Source organism: Neolamprologus brichardi, chromosome 6 (assembly GCF_056152115.1).
Source record: "Neolamprologus brichardi isolate AB-2024 chromosome 6, ASM5615211v1, whole genome shotgun sequence".
Taxonomy (NCBI): domain Eukaryota; kingdom Metazoa; phylum Chordata; class Actinopteri; order Cichliformes; family Cichlidae; genus Neolamprologus; species Neolamprologus brichardi.
Window position 1 is genome coordinate 28,074,040 of NC_142109.1, and position 25,341 is coordinate 28,099,380.

Sequence of the window (25,341 nt, forward strand, 5' to 3'; positions counted from 1 at the left end):
AAAAAAATCCAAAACAAGACCAAAAAAAAAAAAGAGAAAAAAAGCAAGAATAAAATTCAGGCTCTTTTTTTTGTTGTTGCTAATTTTCCTTTTTCTTTTCACTTAAAGAGGACCTATTGTGCTTTTCCTTACTTTCTAAATATGTATACATTATCATGGACAAATAGCAAATAGGAAAAAAAAAAAACCTGTGAGTGAAACGCACAGATGAGAAGGCTCAGCTTTAGACTGTTTTTCTACTTCTGGCCCTGTATGATGTCAGTGAGAGCAGATTCCCCTGGTAATTTCAGGGACATAGTTTGGACTGTGAGTACAGACAAAGATCTTCTATTTAGGATTAGCAGCCAATCAGAATACAGCCTAAATGAAAAGGGAATGGAGCTATAACTGAACTGAGGGGCTGCATAAAGGACCAGTATCAGATAAACAAGCATTATTTCAACTCCGAATCATGCAAAGCCACTCTATGAAACCATGTTTTGAATGTTCTCAACTCATTGTCAATCCTTCTGCTTACCAGAAGGTTGCCTTAAAAGGGTGAAGAGCTAAAGCAGCTCATGTCAGACACAGAAATGACCTGAAGGGCTGCATCAAGGACTAGTGTTGAATAAATAGGGATCATTTTGCACTGAGACTTATGCAAAGCTTCTCTAGAGTCCAAGAATAAACATATAGAGACGCAAACGAGCAGAATAGGTCCACTTTAAACAAATGACTTGCCAAGGTACATAACTGTTAATAATCATCATCATCATTACGTGCTATTACACAGCTTAAATAACAGTGTACGGGAAGAGTTAAATGCTGTCACTAGCTGACTCCTGATTGGTCGGTTTATGCTATAAAGCACAAGCATACGCAACACATCTACACTGAATCTCCACCATCCTTCCACAAGTTATCACATTATTTGTTAATCAATTATCCTTTTGACTTCTTCTCTATGCATATCACTAGGAGAAAAAGGCACTTGCCCTTCCAAATGTCTTGAATAATAAACTTTGAAGCAAAACTCAAAGAGGCTTTTATCTTCATATGACCATTTCCCTGAAAATTCCCACACTAAAATAAGGTCGGCGAATTAAACAACGTCATCTCCTTTTCCGATAATATGTTTTGGTAAATATTAATTGCCCCCCCCCCTCCTTTTCCCCTCCTCCTTTCATAAAATTCAGGAAGTACTGCATGTAATAATGGAAGCCAGTTGGAGTTGAAAAAATCGAAGGACAGAGAAAAGAGTAGGTAAGAGAACGCGAGAGTCTGACTTGAAAGTAAAAAGACCATAAGAAAAACAAAGTAAAAATACAGCTACCCAAATATAGCAATACCAAAACGAACACGCGCCACAGAATTTCACAGAATTCCTGATATATAACAATTCACACACAGAGAATACACCTTGGACCTCATGTGAATGACAACACAGTACAAAACAGTAGAAATACAGTTACCACCATTGTATAATATATATATCTTCTATAGTACTTTTCTGAAAAAAGTTCTTGGCTAGGTGGAACAAGATGGGGCCTCTCTGCAGCCACTCAAATCAGCAGGTCACATTAAATTTCAATGATTTCCATAGAACTAATCAAGAATAAATGCTCTGATTCTCATATGTGTTTAGGATTGTTTGATGATGTACCAAATTTCAGTTTTATACATTTTATTTCGATCAGGCACCTCTTCAAATCTGTGTGCAAATTCGTGACATGGTTATTATGTACTTACTTCACCAGCACTGAGCACCGAAAACCAAATAAAAACTGTTGGAATTTTCTCATTTTGAGTATTTACAAATGTCAGATTATTTTCTTGATCAGGAATAAGACAGTTTTCATATCATTTGGGATTTCCGGGTCTTCAGTGCCCATAGGAACCCTGTGTATTTGTCCTGCATTGGTACAAGAGTTCTCCTCCGCTTCCATCCTTTCCTTCATCTGCACTGATCAGAAGTGATGACGTGACAGGAGCGTGCCGTGGCGATGCAAGCGAGGCCGCCCGGCTGGTTGTCTGTCAGTGCAGATGGAGGAGGAGTCCGGCAGAGGGGAAGATTGACTCAGATGCAGCTAAGCTCCATCCTGATGCACCTTCATCTCCCTTCCCTTCCCTCAAGACCGTGCGTCTGTTTTTGACTTCACTATTGTAATCACGCTCGTCGCCGTCGCCACCTTCCCTGGGATGAGCGGACCGATGACCGATGACGCCACCCCTCCCCCTCCCCCTCCAGCCCTGACCCCGACCCCGACAGTGGGGCTTCGTGCCACAGTCCTGGCGAAGGTCTGTAACGCCTCGTACTTAGACCTCAGAGCGTCCAGCTCAACGCGCATCGAAGCATTCTCATTGGCCAGTTTGTCCACCTCCTGCTGCAGCTGAGCCTTCTGCTTCTCCAACTCCTCCTTCTGGGTGACACGCTTCACCCGGCAGCTGGCGGCGTAGCCACGATTCTTCAGGGTGCGCCGCCGCTGTTTCAGTTGCAGGATCTCTTCTTTGGTGAGCCCTCGGAGGTGCTGGTTCAGCTCCCGCACCGACATGGTCACCAGCTCCTCGTCTGTGAGGCTGGTGCCATTCTCGCCCGGCTCACGCTTCACCTGCAGGACACAGGAAAAAGAGAGAAGTGAGAGAGAGAAAGCAGCAATGAGTTGACTGTAAAAAGCCCCGCCTGACACCTTTAAGGCCTCACATTATCTGTTACTGCCAGGAAATGTTTATGTGGCCTAAACATTCAGACCTGTATCAGACTCTTCAGTGGCCACGTGTCACCCTGCCAACCCAGAAAACCGAGATTTAGAAGAAGTGGCAGCTGTTGTGTTTTAAGCCAAACCATGACCTTTCTCTAAACTTAATTACCATTAAAGGTGGCTTGGTTAACAACATATTGAAAATAATTCACGTGTTAAATCTGTGACATGATTTAACCATCCACATTTCAAACAGTGGTTTGTGGTTTACCGATTTCTAAATCCCGAAGAACCCAAGCTTAACCCCAACAAACTCAGGCCCTTGGAGTTTTTATTAAATTGTTATTCTAAGTGTTGACAATCAGGGAACAAAGAAAATAATCATCCTACCATGCACTGTTTTGCTTTCTCCAAACTACTGGGTTAGGGTTACCACATATGATGACTCAGGCCTCAGTTAAGAGGTGAAGTCATTCCCTCCACCACCAAACCCTCAAGCCTGCAAATGTAGACTTTGTCATGCTTTAAAACGGGAAAATATTTCTTGTACAAAAACACAAATGAGTACATGCAGCATTGGAAAGATTTAATAAACAAAAAAACAAAAACCCCTTCATTACTGCATGAATTCAGGGTTCAACTTTGATTTAATCATCACAGTTTGGATTCCTCCATCAGCTGATGCAGAGGTCAGCAGATGACTGTGGTGAATGGCAACAGACATAAATGGACCCGGATCACCCTCTGCACCACGTCCTGGACAAGCAGCAGAGGACTTTGTGTGTGTGTGAGAGACTATGTATTCCTATCTTTGTGGGGACCAAAAATTGGAAGTTCACTATATTTGTGGGGACCAGCAGCCCTTATGGGGACCAAAATCCTGGTCCCCACAAGTTTGAAGGCATTTTTTAGAGTCAAAATGTTTTTTAGTAAGGGCTAGTAAGGATTAGTAAGGGTTAGGGACTCATTTAGGTATTCATTTTTGATGGTTAGGGTTAGGGTGAGAGGCTAGGGAAAGCATTATGTCAATTCGATGTCCCCACAAGATATGAATACCACACGTGTGTGTGTTTCTTTTCAAGCTCCTTATTCAATTACATTTAGATGCTTAATTATTTTGTCACAGGTTGTGTTTAATGGTTTTAGTCATTTTATTTTGGATAAATTCAAAGAAGAGTTTTTAGAAGTAGAATAGGAGGTCCCTCTCCCATGTAACCAGCTCCCACATCCCAGGACTCGATCAGGTGACCCTGAACCATCCCTTAGTTATGCCGTGAGAGTCAGACTGCTGGGGGGACTTCCCAGCATTGAGCATATGTTTTTCATGCCTCGTGTGTTTATCCCGCTACAACATGTGAATGATGTTTTTCTTCTCTACTCTGTAGTTTGTGTTTTGTTCTCCTTGTCTGTGATATCTCTGCGCTCTCTTTTTGTCTCTTCTTTTCCCTCCTCACCTTCCCATCTGCTTATTTAAATTCAAGTTCATTTACATAATCCTTTAAAATGACTGCCCAGAGGCATTTCAAAAAGCCCTAGAGGTGTGCCTTCCTTCTAGCATCATTTTGGCTTCAGATGGGCATTTTTTAAATTCTGCGGTCCTCTGAGAAAGTTTTCTTTTCTCATTTGATCTTTGACCTCAAACTGTACTGAGTTTGGGGTAGGTAATCACTAAAGGAGAAGCATAAGAAGACAAAATTGTCCATTAGGGATAGGGGTATTGATTTTGATGCTTTCCTTTTTTCTCTGCTTTCCCCTCACCCAATCTCAGCAGATAACGGCCCCTCCTTGAGCTTTGTTCTGCCACAGTCAACTTCCTGTTAAAAGGCGTTCTTCCTCTCTGCCATCACCACCTCATATGGGATTGTCTCTCTAATATGTTGGGGTTTTTCCCTTTCAATATAAATGGCATTGTGAATAAATATGAAATTAGTATTTACTGGTGTATCAGCATCCCTTAGTTATGCAGTCATAGGTTCAGGCTGCTGGGGACTTCCCGTGACCTGAGCACTTCTTCCCACTGCCATGCATTTATATGCCACTGCTGCATATCATTATCTGTAATCTACTACTTTGTGTTTTTCCCCGTATGTTGTTATGGGCTCTGTGTCCTTTTCTTTTTTCTCTTCTCTTTCCCCTCATTCTCCGACCTTTAAGGGCAGATGTCTACTCCTTTCTGGGCCTGGTTCTGCTAGAGGTCTCCCGTTAAAAGAGAGTTGTCTCTTCCCAAAGTTGCCAAGTCCTGCTGTTAGTGAACCATCTGATCGTTTCATTTCTCTAGAATATTGTAGGGTTTTTAACTTACCCAACAGCTTACCCTGTATAACTAAAATAAAATTGAAACATGCACCTGCTTACCTTCAAGGCTTTATTTCCTTTGTTAGTCGTCGTCATGCCACAAGAGCCTTGCTCTTCTGAATGAACCTGTGGAGATGCAGGAGAGCACAATACATAAGCAGAGAAACATCACAGAAAAAAACATGAAAATAAACTGTGTTTAAGGACACCCTCTCTTCTAACAGTCAATTAAAAAAAACTTGCAGACCAATACCTACCAAGAGGAGTGGAGACATGGCAAATCTATATCTACTATGTTGTGGGAGCATGTTCCACTGTTGTATCGGGGTGAGATTGTATGAGTGAAAGTGACAGAAACTTTTCTTAGAATTTTCCTGACTTCCTGTTTCCTTGTGGTTACACTGACATTGCCCACTACCTTTGTGTTGTTGCGCTCTTATTGGCTGGCTTTCTGCCAATAGGAATGAAATGAGTGTGAGTGAAGAGGAAGTGGTAAAAACTGTGGGAAGGACTCCAGGGGAAAACCAACTGTTAGAACGTCCACACAAACAAACACACACACACACACACACACACACACACACACACATTCTCCGTACCAAAGATGAGCAGAAAACAGATATAGACCTACACCTACTGGGGATAAAAACGAAATCATTGATGCCTTTGCACCAAAGTGGAAACGAGACAAAAAAGAATGGAGATACAAATGTGTGAATCAGAAGTCAACAAAGACCGAGCGTGGAAACGCAAAGGATGAGATCAGCCCTTAGAGCGCACGGCTCCATGATGAGCATCTCCGCAAGCTCTCAATGAGAATCTTTGTTTGGTGACCTGTGTGTTTGTGTGTGTTCATAAAGGGCGGCTATTGTAGCTGGTGCTGAGCGATCATCATGAGACCAGTCATGATGACGCAGCAGATTCCGGATCTCACTCCCTCCCTTCTCTCCTGCAACACAAATTTCTGCTCTCCTCTCTTGACTTTTTGTTCTTCCCTTCTTCCCTTTAAGGGGAGGACAATACAAGATATGGTTGTCAATCACGAGTCATTAGCCAATGAGCATGCAGCATCCCTCAGATTCAGAGTCAAATCAAGCCCGAAGTCATCATATCCATTTTAAAAACAGAGACAGCAATGGCAATAATTCTCAGATTAAAGCCTCACAAGGGGACCTTACAAAGCAATGGACGATGTAAAAATTTACATCAGTCTTAAAGCCCCCAAAATCACACACACACACACACAAAAAAAATCCACTCAAAGTGTCACAATCCAGAAAGGTTTCTTTATTAACGTTGAGCATTATTGTCACGGGATATATGACAGATGAATGCTGCCTTTCATTTACCTCAGAAGTCGTAGTTGTAGAAGTTGGAATTTTAGGTCTATGATGTAGGAGAGCAGCCGAAAGAAGAAGACAGCGTAGAAGAACAGAAACAAGAACTGGTACCCTGGATGACTCAAAAAGAATCCAAGATAAAAGATTAGCCTTGTAACAAAGGAGACCTTTCATATTTTGACCAGCCACCTATCCTATCATATGGTGTTATAAGTTGAAAGTTTACCCTAAAATGTACTTTTTGAAGTTTTCTCCAGTAAATTATCAGAAAACAGATCAAAGATCCAGGCTCTATGATATATCCCCTGCTATTGATGCTTAAAGTTATAGAAAAAAATGTTTTCATTTAGACTAGAATCATTTGGAGTGGTTATAAAATGGATTTGGTTGCAGTTTTCAACAACGCTTAAATGTTTTTTTCAGTCCTGTCTTATGTGGTTATTTCATGTACTCTTAGTTATGAGGACTCAAATATGCTGGAAAACAAAACAGCTTTAGATCCACCCCTATGCACTCTGAGGGCCTGTAACTCAAACGTAACAGTTTCATAGTATGGTGGTTTGCATCATTTCATTATAATAAAGCTATTCTGAAGGGGTCAGGTGGAAACTTTTCTCACTGGACTAATTTCTACGAAGGCGTTATCACACCTTTCTTAGGTGTGATGGCATTTAAATGATACCGGGCAACACGACTCTTTTCATTTTTTTTCTATCAAAAGACACCAAATGTGTTAGTGAGCCTCCCTCACAATGCATCACCGCCTGCCTGTCTGTTTGTGAGGGGGCTTCAGTGTTTGTGCATGCACTGCCACAAATCCTACAGATATAAACAGCTGCAGATCAAAGAAAAACATACAAATAATTATGCATGCACACACACAAAAAAAAAAACATGTCAAATGCACAGCAAGTTAAAAAAAATCAGTTTAAAACTCAAGGAAGTGGTGAAGAGTGAAAAACAACAACAACAAAAAACGCGCAATAACGTGCGAGGCTTAATCCGATGGAGAAATGGCACAACTTCATTTAAATAATTTGACTTCAGCACTTAAGGTTCTTCTTAATGAGTTACGATCAGTCAGTTAAACACAATCTTTTATTAAAGAGCTTCTTCTCGAGAGCTGAATGTGCCGCTGCACTCTTCTGTTTTTTTACGATGCAGCCTCCCACAGCTGAGGTGCACGCTCGCACAAAAGATGAATCAAAGACATGAAGACTGAGGTTAGCTGCTGGGGGTTGGGTTGATGCAAACAGAGGGGGCATAAAGGGGGCTGTTTCCCTGACAGGCACTGGTTTATTTCCCTTGTGCCCAAACCCCCCCATCCTCCATCTACATAGAAACAAAAAGCATGCTGCCAAACACACACACACACACACACTACCCTGCTGCCATGCCAGCGGGGCACAATAAAACACACATGCAAAATGGTTGACTGCGAGTACACAAGCGTTTTAAACAATGTCGTACTTGCATACTGCAGAGGTTTGATACCACATTTCAAGTCGTAATTAAAAGCACTTTAAAAGGCACTTTAGATGTTTATATACGCAACATAAAAGGTTGGCATGGTGGTGCAGTGGTTAGCACCATCAAGTCACAGTAAGAAGGTTCCTTGTTTGAATCTTTAGGGCAGCTGGAGTGTTTCTGTGTGGAGTGTACTGGCATCCTCCCACAATTCAAAGCAGTTAGGGTTAACTGGTGATCCTGTGTTGGCTATAAATTTGTGGCTCATAGACATTTCTAAATCAGTTTTCCACTTTATAAATGACAATTAATTTCCAAAAAGGTGCCAGGTCTATTCTTGAATCATTCTGCTCTATCACAACACCACCGAATGTAATCAGATTTATAAACCATAACAAACACTGAGGAATTACAAGCAGTGTCAAAAGACACAGTATAAACCCCCAGAACTTCATCACTTTACTTTTTTAATGGTTTTTGTTTGTATTTTTAACATTCTGTATACACCTGTATACACACAAAAGTGTGTAAAACTGCAAAACCACTAGAAAAAAAACACAGTGATAAAAATTTTGGGTGCAGCACTCAGCATTAATTAATTGGCTCTTTAAGGGTGACTGCATACATAAGCATAATTTATCTGCAAACAGGTAAATCAGAGTCTGCGTTACCTTGTGTCACCTTTACAAAAGCAACACAAAACAAAAACCTGTATGTCCTAATCCATCATGGTTAGACAGCAACAACAAATTTTAAAAAACGGACTAAGACCAGAGGATAAAACTGTGTCTTTTTGGGGCATCTGTAAGTCACCCAGGTTAAGGATCATCTGCTGAGCAAAGGCATCGCCATTCATCTTGGGTGGACACACAAACACAAAGGACCAGAGGTGTCCTTCCCATCATGCTTGTTAGGTGATCGCTGCGGTGTGGTCAATGCCACAGCCACTGTTGCTACAACAGAGCTTTTTTTTTTTTTTTTTTGCTGTGGCAGGCTGTATTTTTATGGAGCAACTGAAAGAACGCTGACGACTCAAGAGCAGAGCTGCTTACGGTTACAGCAGAGAGACAACACACACACAAACACGGAGGACGGGATGTGAGGACAGGGATGGCAGAAGAGCTGAGAAGCGGTGAAGATGAGTAGAATATGGTTGGAAGGCAAAAAAAAAAAAAAAAAAGATGAGAAAGTCAGGAGGGAGAAAAAAGATAGCAAGGTGAAGACAGAAAAGAAGAGGAGGAGGAAGAGGAGAGGGGCGCTGGTGGTGAAGGAGGACTGAAAGAATGCTGACGTCTCCAGAGCTGATTAGCGTTACACAGAGACATCACACCCACAGCCGAGAAAAATGCTGAGTATGGAGAGAGGACAGGGTGTGAGGAGACGAGGGGGGGGTGCAAATGACAAGGGAGAAAGAAGAGAAGAAAAAGAGAAGCAAGTGAATAGGGAGGAGCAGGAGGAGGAGAAGGACAGAGGAGGAAGGGGGGTGGGAAAGCATTTCGGTGAAAATGCATCCTCAACACATTTGTAAGAGCTTAGCTGTGGAGTACAGAGAGTGGGGGAGAGAGAGGAGGAGGACGAGTAGGGGGATAAAGCCCCCCCCAAAAAAAACCCTGAACTCAGCAACGACCACAACTAAAACCTCCAATTAGAAAAGTTCTGACGCTGATCCAATGCAATGAAACCACTGCTGACCACCTCCCTCTCCCCTCGACCTTCTTCAACACACAACAATAAAGAAAAGACTTCACATACTTCCTGTTGACAAATCAAATCCCACAGAAGGGACAAGGGGGATAGTCTTGCAAATAAGAGCTATAAATAATAAAACCAATACATCCACACTCAGACTTGGGAAAAAAATAAATAAATTCAAGCATTTATTTTCCCCAAGGCTCATATTGCAACTCCCCGGCAAACATTTCAGCGACAACTATCTGTCGGCTGACTGCCTTTCTCAACAAAAAAATTTCCACAAACCAAAGTGGCAATGATAGAAGTTAACCGCCCTCTGAATCTCCTTGTGGGTCCAAGAATAATTTTATACTACCCTTTTTATCGATTACAGCAAAATGAAATTAAACATTCTTGATTGGGAGAAAAGTAACCTGACATATCCTCCTTCATTCAGGCCTTTTTCTTTTGTTCCCCAATCTGCATAAGAGACACGTTGATCCCTGTATGAGCCTTGATTCCTCCTTACCCTGTTGCCTGCTAGAGGCAAATATTTATCATTTTTCCAGTTGACTGTATTCATAACACTGTCTTTCCATTGGCTATGCATAGTGAAGTATTATAAGCATGCAAGCAACCTACGTATTCAACAGCACATCTGACGGCAATGATGCTATGCAAAGGTAGACTGTTGACTGGTTGAAAAGTTTCCTTGAACAGAAAAGGAAATAGCAGCAAAGTTCAAAACAAAGATAGAAGCATAGAAAATACTGTTGTTTTTAACACTCAGTTTCACTTCACTACAGAGAAGTTCTTTGTTTCTTTTAACTTCTCTCTGTTAAATAGAAGGAGCTAAGCTGAATAACCAACAACATCACAATAAAGCACGAGAATAACTTACAGGCAGGTCGTTTTTGACAGCGCCCCCTGGTAACAGCGCAGTTATAACACTTAGAGAACGATCCGCGTATGACCAAAGCTCAACCAGGTTGCTGCCGTGATGCTAGGCAAAACTTCTCTTCACATTCGATGTGAACTATTAGATTACTGGGTCCAACTTTCCTGGCTTTACTCACAGAAGGCATGACTGCATGATCTACTGGGAAGAGGCACGTTTTTGCTCTCCTTCGACACACATTTCCGACATCAGTCTCGCAGAGCTTCATAAATTTTTAATAATTTTATGCATTTTGTGGATTCATTGCAGAAACAGTTGCATAGTGTCAAAGTATTTGGTAGTAAGTTAAAGAGATTTTTATTGAGATAGTCATGCGCTGTCTCAGGCCTACCTTTTCAAGGGGGCTAGGGTCGCTTAACCACATGAATAGGCGTCTTACAATTTTCACATTCATTAGGCTATTAGGGTCCAGGCGATGTGTATTTTGTCAGCATAAGGTGAGCATAAGGTTTTTAGTGTACTTCCACATGTCTGTCAGATTTGCATGACTATGCAGACTCGTCTGCAGAGATTTGACTTGACATTGCACCAACTATGCATGTGTAGTTGGCTTCAAAGAACTATGAAATGAGTTACAAGTCAACCGTAGTGTCTCCAGCTGTCCACCCTGCAGCAGAATATAATCGCTGCTTAAAGGTGACTGTGCTTTTAGCATCAGGACCCCTCTGCACTGGAACAACCTGCCTGAGGAGGTCAGCCTCCTAGCAGTCTCCTTTAAATCACCTCAATGCATTTGCAATGATTTTCTTTTATGCCATGACATTACACGTAAGATCTTCTTACTTGCTGGTAATCAAGCTTCCTAATTTTAGTTTTGCCATTGACTTTTATTTTTTATCATTCTGTCTTGCACCCAGGATGAAAACCAGGGTAATAGTGCAGCAGGATGTGATCATGGGGCTAATAAAGATAGATTAAAAAGAACAAAGGACACAGCATGATGAGACATAGACTGCTTTCTCTCGCAGACAAACAGGATGATGAACTCTCTCTGTGCGGCTGGCTTCAGACGGAGCTCTAATTAATCTTGTTTGCGAGAACCTTTTGCCCCGGCCTCTACTGCCACACAGAGAGGAATTTCTTAGAAAGAGACTTCCTATTTAAGAGCCGGCGGCCTGCTGCAGACACACACAGTGGAAAATAAATGGCCAGATTAGGCGCTCCAAAAATGACCCGGGGGCTGCTACAAGTGGGTGTTTGCGCGCATAAACAAGTCAGCATATATAGCCAATGATCAAGAATAGATTGTAAGAGTCACAAGTCATTTGTGATGCAGTGGCATTGCTGCGTTTATTGAATAATCCGACAATAACAACTGCTTTAACTGTGTCTTCTCCCTCAGGCATTTCTCTAAGCAATAGCGGGGGGGAAACACAAAGGATGGCAGCTGAGTGAAGCAGTAGAAGCGCACAGTAGGTCGTAGAGAGGACATGACAGAAAGACATAAAGGGAGCAAAACGTAGGGAGAGTGAATTGAAACCTCAGACAGCTACAAAACACAGCTCCTGGCAGCAGTCCACCTTGGGTTTGTTAAAAAACAGAGCGAGTAGCTCTCATTGATCCCGTGTGGGCCGAAGATGGTGAGGGAGTCTGTAAATAATTAACGATGAGCTCTGTGTGGAGTCTAATTGAGAATTAGGAATCAGATCAGAGATAATGGCAACCTGTGTGTAGAGAAAAGGGAGGAGCAGCGATACAGGACCTTGGGTCTGAGGAGCTGAGGAGTGACAAGGAGAGAAGTCACTAGTATGGGCTATGTGTGTTTGAGAGTGTGTGCGCGCGTGTGTGTTTTGGGAAAGGAAGCTATTAACTGGAGGTTATGCAGAGCGTGAAATAAGCATGATAACACAGACAGAATGAGGAGATGGAGAAAACACAGGAAAAGTCATGGAGAAGAGGAGTCTAGACCAAGGGTGTCAAACATGTGGTCTGGGGGCCATAACCGGTCTGCAAAATGGTTCAACTCAGCCCACCCAAGTCAGAAAAAAAATTGTAGTTACTCCAACTTTTGAAGAAAAAAAAAAAAGCAGCAGCATTGTGACATGAGCGTATGACACCGTACATCGAAAGTAACGTCACAACTGCTGGCGTTCAAAAAATGTACGTTTCCTTCAGCTCTCTGTTTTTTTAAGCTGGTGCTGGAGGCAGAGTTGTTAACACAACTAATTTCCATAGGTTAGTTTAAATTTTGCCCTTATTTTTCTGCTGTGGGTCACACCATTGCCTGTATGTAGCCATTCTTGAATTCAAGATCCTTTATCTGAATGTCAGGAGTAGTTCGTGCCCCACCCTCATCCACTTTCTCATCTCACATACCCCTCCTTAGCACACGTGGATCTGCCTCACCTGGGAGCTTGAGTTTCCACTGAGGTCCTCTTCAAAACACAGCCTAAAGAACTATTCTTATTGAACCTGCAATTCTCTTACAAAACATGTTTTCAAATCTAATTGAGGATGTGGTCCCTGCCAGTGAATGTGTGTTTGTATGTACTGTATGTTGGCATATGCACACTTTTTACGCATTTCTCTTTTTAAAGCACTGTGTGTATTAAAAAGTGCTGTACAAATTAAGTCATTATTAGTAATTAAAATCACTTTGACATTGATGTTCTAGCCCCTCATAAACATATATGGAATCACTTTCACAGTTTACTGAGAGTTAAAACGGGCAGTGTGTGTGTGTGTGTGTGTGTGTGTGTGTGTGTGTGTGTGTGTGTGTGTGTGTGTGTGTGTGTGTTTGTGAGACAAGTGCGTTATTAAAGGCGAGAAAAAGTCCTGGCGTCGACACGTTTTTCCCATTCCAGGTAGTAAGTCGGAGTGTGATGACAAATTTCCCAACACAAGCAAAAAAAAACTGCACTGTCAGGCAATTGAGCTCTGGCGCCTTTTTTTCATAAGTGCTTTTTTTTTTTGAAGAGAGAAAGCATGTAGCGCAGGTTAAGTCGTGTGTATGTGTGTGTGTGTGTGTGTGTGCATACAAACAGAGAGCTGCAAGGGAGACAGGGATAAGTTAAACGACACTATAAGTTTATTTCACCCAGACGCCGTGCATCCCAGGTCAGCAATACAAACTCGAGACAAAGAGAAAGTTCGAGTCCAAGAGCAAAGTAAGCACGGCGTGACTCTGTGGGGAGGCATTCATCATTATCAGTCACATTAATGGGAAAGTATCATCAGAAAACCTTTACCACAGGGAGGAGGAGACGTGTTTGTGGTTTACAGAGGTGCACTCGGGGGCAGTGGTCTCTTTTGCACTGCGACATTCTCCGTGACTATTTTAAGGTTTTCCTTTAAGATGGTATGATAGGTATTATGATATATTTAAATGCGCACAGAGGGGCAGAGTATGTGGACATTTTACCGAAGCAGTGCTGCCTGCTTCCTTTCAATCTAATATTTATCCTCCTGCCAAAGGCAGCCATTTAAAACAACACATGACTAACAAAACTTCACTTATAAAAACCATAAACAATTCTACTACACAATTAAATGCCAAGAATTGTGAAGTGAATAGCGCTGAAACAACTTCCTGATTTATAAAGCCTTATCTTCCAGCTTTTCCCAGGCTAAAACTGGACCCATTATACTTTTTCTTTGTGTATATATGACATTATAAATACAAAATATTTGTACAGGCACCGAGTAACATCCTCTTTGAGCCTGTGAGCCAAAAGCTTCAGCTTACTCTAAACAGTGAGTTTTAAGTAGATTTTTCTACTCTTTTATTTTGTATTTATCTGACAGTCACAGACAAAAAGCCCATTTCCAAAATGGCAATTAGTGGAACTAACTTTAATATCTGTTATGGACTGTCTAACAAACAAAGCATTTGAAGATGTCACCTTGGACTGTGGAAAAATCATTACCACAGCTCAGACAAGAAATTACAGATTACTGCAGTAACATTACTTGGTGGTGAAAATAATCATTAGGTGCAGTCAGCTGCTTCTACAAAAAGGTCAAACAGATTGAGAAGGAATTAGTAATATATATATATATATATATATATATATATATATATATATATATAAATAAAAAAGGGGTGCAACGATACACAAAATTCACGGTTCGGTTGGATACTTTGGTGTCACGGTTCGATATTTTTTCGATACAAAAAAGAAAATGTTCATGCCTTTTTAATTTGTCATTTATTAAAATTATAAATATATATTTTAACTCAAAAGTACAGTTTTTAAATTTAATGTTGCTGAAACAACAAAGTAATAAAAAAAGAAATCTATCTCATCAAGAAATCACTCAACTTTGGAAAAGAGAGTTTATTACAGAGAAATGGCTCTTTCCAAAATAAAAGCGATACTATACACTTCTTCTGGGCTATATTCTCAGCAGCATATTAAACATATCAAGTCCCCATAAGGAGAATCATGTGCTAACGGCTGTCTAAATGACTCGGGTAAAGTCTGTAGCATGCGTGCTTGTTGTTTTTGTCTGCTTCCACTTGTCTTTGCACTAGGATGATGTCAGAGTAAATGTGCAGTCATATGTGTTCACACTAGTGCTGTCAGCGTTAATCTCGTTGAAATGATGTTAACGCCACAACACGGCAAATCTCCGTTAACGAGCTACCGCGGATCGCCCCGTGCCTGGGGCTGGACGGCCAACACGTTAACGAGCTAACTGCGCTAATGCACTAGTTCCCACCAATGTAATTGAGTATTAGTTGTCCATGACGCGCTTACCTTCAGGGTCATACCTCACATGAAAACCAAAATAGTTCCAAACGCCAGATCTGAATTAGGGTGGGGGAGGTTCAATTTGCCATGTTGCAAGGAGAGCTTAACTTCTGTCTCCTAGCTTGCCCTGTGCTCAGTGAATCTGCGTTCGACTACTCCGCCTAGGCTGCACTGTCGAGCGCAGATCCACTGAGTGCTCAACACAGACAGCATCGTCAAAAGAAAAGTTGATAAAATAAATTCAAAATTTTGTATTGTTCATACATATGCTACCGAACCGAAAACACTGTATCTAACGGTTCAATATCGATACGAGTATCATTGCACCCCTAATATATATATATATATTTTCATGACTATAAGACGAAAAAAAGATGCAGAAAATACAATGAAACAAAGGTTCCATAGCTTCAGCAGGCCCTAAACGCTAATTCCTCATCAGCTACATTTGCTCACTCTGAAGGTGATTAGATCTAAAACATGCACTCATTTTGTTTGAGAATAGGTCTGATGTTTACTTTGCAAGCCAGCCTTCAATATGAGGAGGGGAAATGAAAACTCAGTCGAGACACCGGAGGACCATTGTTGCTTGGAAATAATTTAATGCCACAGGTGATAGCAAAGCCGGCGCCACATTCAACGCACACGTATCTCTGTTCCCTCTCTTTGCTCCTTGGCATTGATCCACTCTGTTTGTGTGTGTTTTAAAGCTTCAGAAATTCATACCACAATCCTGGGATCGTCACACTGCAGTTAAAAAATGCGGCAAGTTGGCATAGAGATGATGCAACTGGTAGACAACCGCTGGTGCGGATACTTCTGTTACCAGGGCCTTGCATCTTCGCCGCTACAAGCCAATCACAATATCTCATGGCTGCATCACTGGTGAGGTATGGAATGAATGAATGTGTGAGTGTTATTTTTTTTTAACTGGAGTCATCTCTAAAAGCTCCAAAATAAGCCCAAAGGCCCACAAAGGAAAAACTTGATAACTTTACTCAAAGACTACAATATCACTTCACCGATCACTGAAGTGCACGACACAGTCGATTCAGGACCGAAATCTAGATCAACAACTTAAACTGAACTTCAACTTTTTTCCATTAAAAAAAATAAAATAAAAAAATCCCTTCGACTTCCTTTGACATGCTAAAATGAGATTTGTCTCATTTTCATACACTTTCTGGTTCTCAGGGAGGTTATGAAATAAGCAGTTGAAGCACTTGTGGAGGGCGGGTACATTAAACGCACACACACAGACTCGGAGACAGAATAACACAAGGACAAGCTGCACACTCACATCGAAGCAAAAAAGAAAACTGGAAGAAAAAAAAACAAAAAACAGTGGAGCACAGCAATGATTATGCACCAGATCTGCTTACACCATATTTCATCATTACTGTGGAGAAAAAACACTCAACTATTGATCTGCCCCACTGCTTCCTTTTCTCTCTTCCTCTCTCTCTCCCGCTCACTGCAATTCAATCTTTTATTCCCGTGTTTACTTATCGCATTTTACTTCCCTCTCACTCTTTTAGAAATCTGCAAGCAAAACAAGACTTCTGAAATGGTTCCCAGTAGTAAACAAGACCATAAACATGCAAACACTACTTAGAAATTATGTTCACAAACACCGAGTTCTTCCTCGCAGACACACATACACACACATACAGAGGAGGTGGACACAATATCAGAAACACCTGTGCAATCTAATGCAATCCAGAGCTGTAGCCCTGCAATAAACGCTGCCTTTGTGCAGTCTCTTTTTTCAATGCAATCTCAGAGCAAGAATGGATACAAAAATCATGAAAAAAAAACCTTAAGATAAAATTCTTTACTTTAGAACCAAAACATCATTAAACATCATGTCCTCAGACTTTGTTCCCAGTTACTGGGTATGGATCTAAAATAACCTTTTGGTACTGACATCAATGTGTCCACATTCAGTTTAAGACCAAATTAATAGGTGCTGATGTATTTTAGAGGGGAAAACTAGATTTACAGTTCTAGGCCAATAAATAAAATATGTGTTCTAAGCATTAGTAACAAAACCGAGGCATGCTGTTGGCAACAGCCTCAGAACATTTGATCAGTTAGGAAAAAATATCAGTTCCACAAAAGTTTGATAACATCACTCTCACAGATGGAAAAAAGAAGGACAGGCGGCGAAGATGAGGGATTATTTTTCGAAGCTAAGAAATGCTCAGAAAGGAAATTTAAAGGACATATATAAATATATATATATAAAAATACACAGAGTCTCTCTAGAATTTTTTTCACTGGATCCACATACGATGTGTTGCTGATAGTGCTGGGCAATTCAAGCAGTCTTTTTCATCTGCCAAATTCCACTTTAACCTCTGTCTATAGATTGTGCTGACCATCTTGAATATACCCAACTCCTGTTGTAGCCCAGTAAATCATCCTTCCTTATAAACACAGCCAAATGAGGCTCTACATCACACATGAGCAGAGCCTGACGGCCACCTCAATTCGACTCCCTACAACCTTAAAAGAAAACTAAACAACCACCCAAAAATCAATAAACACTGCGTGAAAGGAGGCACACGGGAACCCTGACTTCAACTGCTGCTGGTGCTCCTCGTTCTGCTCTGCAGCCTCTGTGAGTTAGAGCACAGCAGCACCCGTTCTCCACCTGCTGCAGGTTCAGTATGAGTGACCCTCAAGCTCACAGCGGATTTCCAGAGTAGAACAAGAGCTACTGTCCCCAGCTGCATTAGATCTTGTTCTGAACTGGACTGCAGAATGACCTTAGTAGTGACTGAGCTTTCAAAATAAAAGCATGGGGGTTGTGAACTAGTTGTCTCAGGCTTGTTTTGGGATTATTTAAAACATTCAGGCAATCTGTTATATCTACCCAAATTAATGGATTTTAACATTCATCAGCAATACGTGTGTGTGATATTTTTATTCAGATGTACCATGTGAGGCCCTTTGTTTACTATGACTATCACTGCTCTGCATGATGCTTCAACACCTTGACCACCGTACACGTAGGGCATCAAACAGTGTATATGAACACACATATACTTCCTTCCTCGTCGAGGCTTCAAGACAGACATGAAGAGATAGAACGCAATCAACCACCATGCACCAAATGTTGTAATGGCCAACTGATAGTAAAATCACTTCCCTTAGTTACATCTCCTTTCTACGCCTCAACAGTGCAGGCAAGAACTCACACACAGCTTTTAACCTTGGTGCTTGGCATACGCACAGACACACACACAGCCCTACAGCAGGAAGATCTTAGCTTCTTGTAGGTGTTTTATATCTCCTGCTTTCTTTGCAACCTCTCACATGTATATATACACACACACTCACACACACACACGACAAGGCAAAGAAACTAGCTGTGGTAAGTAACAAGTGAAAACGCCATCTGTCAAGCGAGAGCGCATTTGCTTCGCCTCAGCATTTTCAGGGGAATGCCTTGAAGACAAAAAGGTCCTTGTTCTCAATCTCTCCACAAATCCCATCTCTCATTCTTCCTCCCTCTTCCTTCATCCCCCCCTTTTGCTCTGCGCGCCTCGCCGCTCTGCCACCATCAGCAAAGTTGCACACATAAGCATTGGTCAGCGTTCAATTACCGCGAACACCAGGGAAGGATGGGAAAGTACTTGACAGAGAAATGCACTTCAAGCACTGATTAAATACTGATACCAAGTATAAAAAGCTTAGCCCCTAGGTTGTGTGTGTGCGTGCGTACATGCAATGAGAAAAGGAAATGGGAAAAATCTGTGTGTGTGTGTGCGTAAGAAAGACAGTGAAGAGGGAGGGTTGGTGGTGGTGCTCTTCTCTCCAATACTGATACAACTGTTTCATCATTATGACCCTCTATTACAGTACTTGCCAACTTGCTTACTACATACTTTTGATACACTCTGCAGAGTGCTGACTCCAACTAAAGCTGCTGATATGGAGTCATTAGGGGGGTGAAGTTTCTGTTTTTCTTGTGCCCACAGAGCTTCCCTATTACTCTTCAGTGTTTAAGAGTTGCAGCGCTCATAGGCAGAAGATAATGGCCCATCCGCAAGAGATCAATCAGAGGAAATTCTGTTGCACAGCATTATAGCTTCCTTTTTTAGCACACGTCTCAGTGTGGGTTCATTAACCGCCATGGGAATCAGTCCTTCCCCTCAGCCTTCATTTGTGTCTGTATTTTTAATGATATTTACACAGGAGGTTCTTGTTTTTAATCTGGCAAAACCAGACTTTATTTATTTTATTAAAAAGTGAAATAAAGGTTGAGGGGTTAACTCTATAAGGTCTGAAGCCCCGTCCATTCGCTCGTTTTGTATCTGACCCTGGTATGCAGTGGACCCAAGCTCCGGTTACCTAGGTAACTATCTAATGTCAATCAGCCGCATGTTCCGCTCTCATTGGTGGCTTCTTCGTTAAATACCGTTGAAGTTGAGAAAAGTTCGACGGTAGACCCGCCCATTTCACGTCGCTAACCGTTATTTCGCCCCTCTTCGCTCGTAAACGCTGAATGTCACTGACTTCACATGGCTTCTGGCCGTCAGTCTGGCCTAATTTATCAGAATGTGATTTTTATTAAAATTACTTTGGCTTTTAAACATCCGAAGTCTAGGCAATCAGAAAAAAAAACCCTAAACAAAGGCTTGGGGGACTCAAACATCATGGGGTTAAGCCACTAGATAACAAACATCGTGCTCCAGTGCACATAAATTAACTAGTGTTTGCTGAATACTGCAAAAAATGTACACATTTAGGACCATTTTAAAAACACCTATCCTTGACCCCGACTCCGTGACCGGGTCTAATTTCACCGCCGTGAACAGACCTCCTTCCTTCCCTCTACGCCAGACCTTTGTCCGCCCGCCCGCTTGCCGCCGGTGCCATGTTGCCATGGCTCCCTCGTGCCTCCGCTCTGCTCGCGCAAACGTTGAGAAATACGAACGTTGTGATGAATCAGCATCTCTGCCGCGAGCCCAAGCCGGTGAACCACCAGCAGCAGCAGCAGCAGCACCGCGGCCGGAAAACCGAGTAAACCCGGTAGTACAAGTCCTTAAAACGCCAAAAAATACTCACTGTTGCTGAGTGATACGCGAAGCGAGCGGCTGTCTGTGTGAAGCGGCTGACACAAAGCAAATGTCAAAACAGTCACTCGGGCAGTTCGGCCACAATACTCTCTCTCTCTCTCTGTAGCTAGCCGCTGGGCGTCTGACAGCTACCGACGCTCCAGCATGACATCCAGCGGTGTTTTGCCTTGTTTAAAAAAAACAGAAAGATTTTTTTTTTTTTTTTTTTTTTTTTTTTTTTTACATATTTTGATATTTCCACCTACAGCTAAACAACCAGAGAGCAAACGAGACGCTCATATATGAGAGCCCTAAATCCCAACATAGCTAACAAACAGCTGACTAACGGTCATATCACATCTGAACCAGCAGCTGGATGTGTCCGGTCTATGTGAGCGCCGCTGCCGCCGCTCCAAATGCAAGGCACAGCCAGAGAAAAAGCTGAGGTTATGTGCCGTTACCGAGGGGGGGTTCGGTGCTTTAAGTAAACACTATACATTTAGAAATTTAACAGGCACAAAACAAGGGAATCCCCGGGCACTGCCGCGTCTCCGCGCGGTCATCTAATTCCGACACTTCTTTTTCAGCCTGACAGCCACACTCATCCTGCCCCCTTTGTCTGTCTTATTATGAAATCACCGGTTGGTCGGTAGTGCGTGGCAGCTAGAGCGACCGATCGCGTTTCAGTAGCGCATGTACCAAAGACCTGGATGATGATGATGGTGATGATGATTCAGCACTGCCAGACTAATGCCCTTTAAACAACAGCAGCGGCGACGGCGGCGGCGGCAGCGCACACCGGGACAGGCGGCAGTGCGCCCGCACTGAGCAGCAGCGACGGCGGCCGTGCACACTCAGCAAAACACCTCTACATTCAGCACTTTCTGAAGACATTTCAGTTTTGATTTCGACAAAGCTGACTCACCAGAAGTCAAACCGGCGCCTTTCGCCCACCCGCAGCTTCGAAAGGTTGACGTCCGCCGACGGTTCGTCGACCCGGTGTGGAGAAGACAGACAGTTGGAGAAATGTTTTTCCGCTCACGCCTTCTCTCGCAGGTCTCCAGATATATCCACTCCTTCCCCGCTTGTTTTAGTCTATGGTCGGAGGCGCCAGACGTCAAATGATGTTTGGATCACGTGGCTTCATTCATGAAGGATCTACGCAACCCGCATTTAAAGAGACACGAGACACTACTACTGTGTGCTTTAACAACAGGCAGCGTGGAAAGCGTGACACGACAGCTGTGCACATCTCTATACTTAGAGCTAACATTTGAACCTCTGATCCAACAATAGGACAAAGAGCGGCGACACAACCATCTAACACTGAAGCAGCGATGCTCTGAGAGGCAATGGGAAATTTATCACCCGACAAGTGAAAGACAGTGCCCTCCACATTTATGACTCATTTATTTTTAATAATGTTGTGTATTTTAGAAATTTCCCCCCTTTGTGTTGAACATGCAGCTGAAATAGGGACTAGGGTATGAAAACGGGTAAACAAAGAGATTAAAATAAAGAATTCAATGCGAAATATTTACCCACTTAAAAAAAAAAACCTTAATGTTACAAGCTAGTGCAGGATTGTCAAACATAAGGTCCCACGGCCAGAGTGGGTCGGCAAAGAATTAAATTCGGTACACTGGATGGCTTTGAAAAAAGGGGAGGACATAATTTATGTACACGTTTTCACCCACCTTTCCTACCGATAAAGACCTCCTCGTGGCCTTTTATACTACCCCAAAGTAATTAAATTATAGATTTCTGTATTTTACACATTTACTTCGTATAATTTAAGCCCAAAGAGTCACAGATTTACTACAGCAGCGTGTAAGAATTCAGACATACCATTTAAATTCTGCTTCATTTTCTTATATTGAGATATCTGATTTATTAAATTTGTAGTTAAATTTCTGTATACTGAGAGAAAGGGGAGTTTCACTGGTCCGGTCCACATAAGATCAAAGTGTGTTGTATGTGGTTTTGACATCCCTGGGCAAGAGAGAAATACAAAATAGAAAATTACAAAATACAGCCACTTTTTAGAAGAGGTTCTCTATTTTTTCCCCAGTTTGAAAACGCACGAATGTGTAACGAAATGTACCAAATACACTCAAATTAGTTCACTATTCTGTAAGGTGCTAAAGAAGAAAGGAGGTAATTAACATGCTTATATAGCCTGCACATTCACCAGCCATTTAATAAGTTACACCCTGCTTGTACCAGCTTGTAACACCTTCGCCTTAATTCCTCATGTCACAAATTCAGCAAGATGCTGGAAACATTGCTCTGGGAATTTGGTCCACGATAGCATGGTAGCATCACACAGCTGCTGCAGATTTGTTAGCTGCATTCACATCCATAATGTGAATCTCCCATTCCACCACATCCCAGAGGCACTTTATTGGATTGAGATCTGGTGACCGCAGAGGTCATTTGAGTACAGTGAACTCACTGCCTTTCTAAACCACCTGTCTGCCCCATTCTGACGCTTAGTTTGAACTTTGGGAGTTTGTTTTGACCACGTCTGCATGCCTAAATGACCAAATGACCTGACCAAATAACCAGTGAGTGTGTATCAGAGAACCACGCTATATAAAATTCTCAAATGTATGCCTTGTATTAGCAAATGAATATTGCATATGACGATAGTATTTGACAAAATGATGGTGATGATGCCTCTTAATGAGTCTCTTTGTCCCTAACTTGATGGTCTTACAAGCAATGCTTGCTCTAAGGCAGTAGTTCAAACAGGTTGTGATGAGTCCCTATCTAACTCTCATGGGGGCATATCACAATCATTTACTTGTTCTTCTTTCTTTCTTCTTCTTCTTCTTAAAAGAAAAAAAAGGATGTGTCAATGTGACACAGCATTATTATTAATGACTTAGCTTGTCAATTACTAGAGAAACGGACTGCAGTGCTACACATATTGGGCTAGAAGAGCAAAGTATTTTTTAATGTGTTTAATATCCAGTTCTAACTGTAGTGATTTGCAGTTTTTTGTTGCTTTTTTTAATGGTTTGCTGCCACGTCACCTTTAAAAGGCCACGACATGCAAAGCCATGAAACTGGAAAAACAAAACGTTTGTAATATAAACATTATTTCTTATTGAGTGTAACTTATACTCAATGAGGATTTATTTTTTGACAATTCAAGATTTCATTGATGCTTACTTTAGTGCAATCTTGGACACGCTGGCTCACCTTTTCCATCAACCAAGTCATAATAAATTGCACTGTTTGAAATATTAGCCTCTCTCACATGAGATTTTGTCTCTTTTCTGCTCCGCAGAAGAGCACCTGTCTGACCAGTAGTCAGAGTCATGCAACACTTCCTTCCCTGTTTTGTAACACATAAAACAGCCATGAGCTACCAATCCTCGCTTACAGTACAAACAAAATTAAGGGCTGATGTACATTAGTATATCAATATCCATTAGCATTTCTGAGGAATTAACGGCTTCACATGCAAGACAAGGAAGCACTCTGCCAATATTAGCAGCCTATTTCCAGATAATGCCACTCAGTTTATAGGGGATAGCTGGTATTACATATTCATTGACCGATTATTTCCACTTGGCCGTGCACAGGCCTTTGAGGAGTAAATCTTTACCAGGCTGCTGAAAGTGAACATAATAATGGGGGGTGAGGGAGGGGGGTTGTTATGAAAATGACTAATATATACATGAGGTCAGTGTAGAATTTGATTTAAGAGCTACCCATGCCAAGACTGCTGACGAAAATGTGAGCCCTTGTATAGGATATCAAGGAAAAACACAGTGTTAATGCTCTTTATATGTCGAAGCAGCCCCACTCTTAGTAAAAATATTAAAATTATGCTAATCCAAATCCAGCATTATTATATGTATATTTTGTGTGAAATAAGCCAGTCTGCATAATGAAAATTCATTATTTTTTTAATTTAATTAAAAGCTTTACCTACTTGCTCCTCCACTGGTTTTGGGGCCACACAAAAACGGAACGCCTGAACCACAAAGCTAGTGGTGGAAAGTAACTGATTATACTCACTCGTGCATTTAACCATGACGAAGTAGTTGTAAGAAGCACCCTACCTCTAACTGCTAACCCTATGCTTTCACAATGTGTGATTTTGAAATGTATTATTGAGAATGAGAGAATGAGTCTTGACAGTGGGAGCACAAAAAACCTCCAACAGTTCAAAAAACACCCATCTTAGGTTAATTGACCGTAGGTGTAAATATGAGTGCGCATGGTTGTCTGTCTCTCTGTGCCAGCCCTGCAGCAGACTGACGAACTGTCCAGGGTGTACCCTGCCTCCTGCCCCGTGATCACTGGGGTACGCTCCAGAACCTGAATTTTATAAGCAGAAGAAAATGGATTGGAGTGGGCTTTTTTTCAGCTTCTGAAGAGAGGAAAGATGAAAAAAAAAAAACCCTGCAAGCCACAGGGTGAGAGTAAAATTGGAAGTAATTTTGATTATTTTCATTTTTATTTGTTTTTACTCTTCTTGTTCTATATGAAAGCTATTAATGAGAACAACACACATGAAAAACAAATAAGTGTACTTCTATATAATACTGCTAAAACCGTAGAGAGGGTGCTAAAAAGCTGGTTTATTAATGCTTTTGGTACATCATGTACACACCTGTGCACCTGTCTGATTCCTTGATAAGTATCAGGTAAATAAAGGTCAGCGTTTCCAGGAATCCTTTCGCTCTGTACTTTGCAAGTTGGCAATAGAGGGAAGCCCATACTGCAGATTCACTGGCTGTGTGATAGCCGTCAGTGTTTCCTCTTTCTGGGGCCGTTTCACCATACAGCTGCACAAAGCTGATACTGTATCAGCTCTCAGATCACACACAAACACACACACACTTGCACACACAGATTGCTGACACCACACTTGAGTGCAAAGAAAGCAAAAACAGGGGAACTTGAACAACAAACACCTATTTACTCGCTTGTCTGTGTGAGTTTATCATTTTGGAGAGGATTAAATGAATGTTTGTTCCATCTATCCACTCCTCTTGGTTTCTGGCACTCCTCCTGGCCTTGACACAATATGCAAACAACCGTGTTACTGCAAAGGTCAGTGATTACACTGATTGAATGGGGATGACAGGTAGCATCTGGCCTACCTGTGGACAGAAATCCCATGCTGAGCGAGAGCGCACACACGCATACACA

The 25,341-nt window shown here is 41.8% G+C and overlaps 1 protein-coding gene across 3 annotated transcripts; it reads right to left on the minus strand.

Moving 5' to 3' along the window:
* On the minus strand, window positions 1-21,295 carry mafgb (MAF bZIP transcription factor Gb). Of its 3 annotated transcripts, none has more exons than XM_006790697.3 (3): window positions 21,095-21,295; window positions 5,034-5,099; window positions 1-2,588 (listed from the first exon to the last, which is right to left on the minus strand). In XM_006790697.3, the coding sequence occupies exons 2-3, from the start codon at window positions 5,067-5,069 to the stop codon at window positions 2,109-2,111; spliced, it is 516 nt and encodes a 171-aa protein (XP_006790760.1). In that variant the 5' UTR covers window positions 5,070-5,099; window positions 21,095-21,295; the 3' UTR covers window positions 1-2,108. The 3 variants fall into 3 exon arrangements, with proteins under 3 accessions (XP_006790760.1, XP_087698139.1, XP_087698137.1); XM_087842013.1 differs by having other exon boundaries at window positions 20,180-21,295; XM_087842011.1 differs by lacking the exon at window positions 21,095-21,295 and adding an exon at window positions 5,231-5,563.
* Between the last annotated feature and the right edge of the window lie 4,046 nt (window positions 21,296-25,341).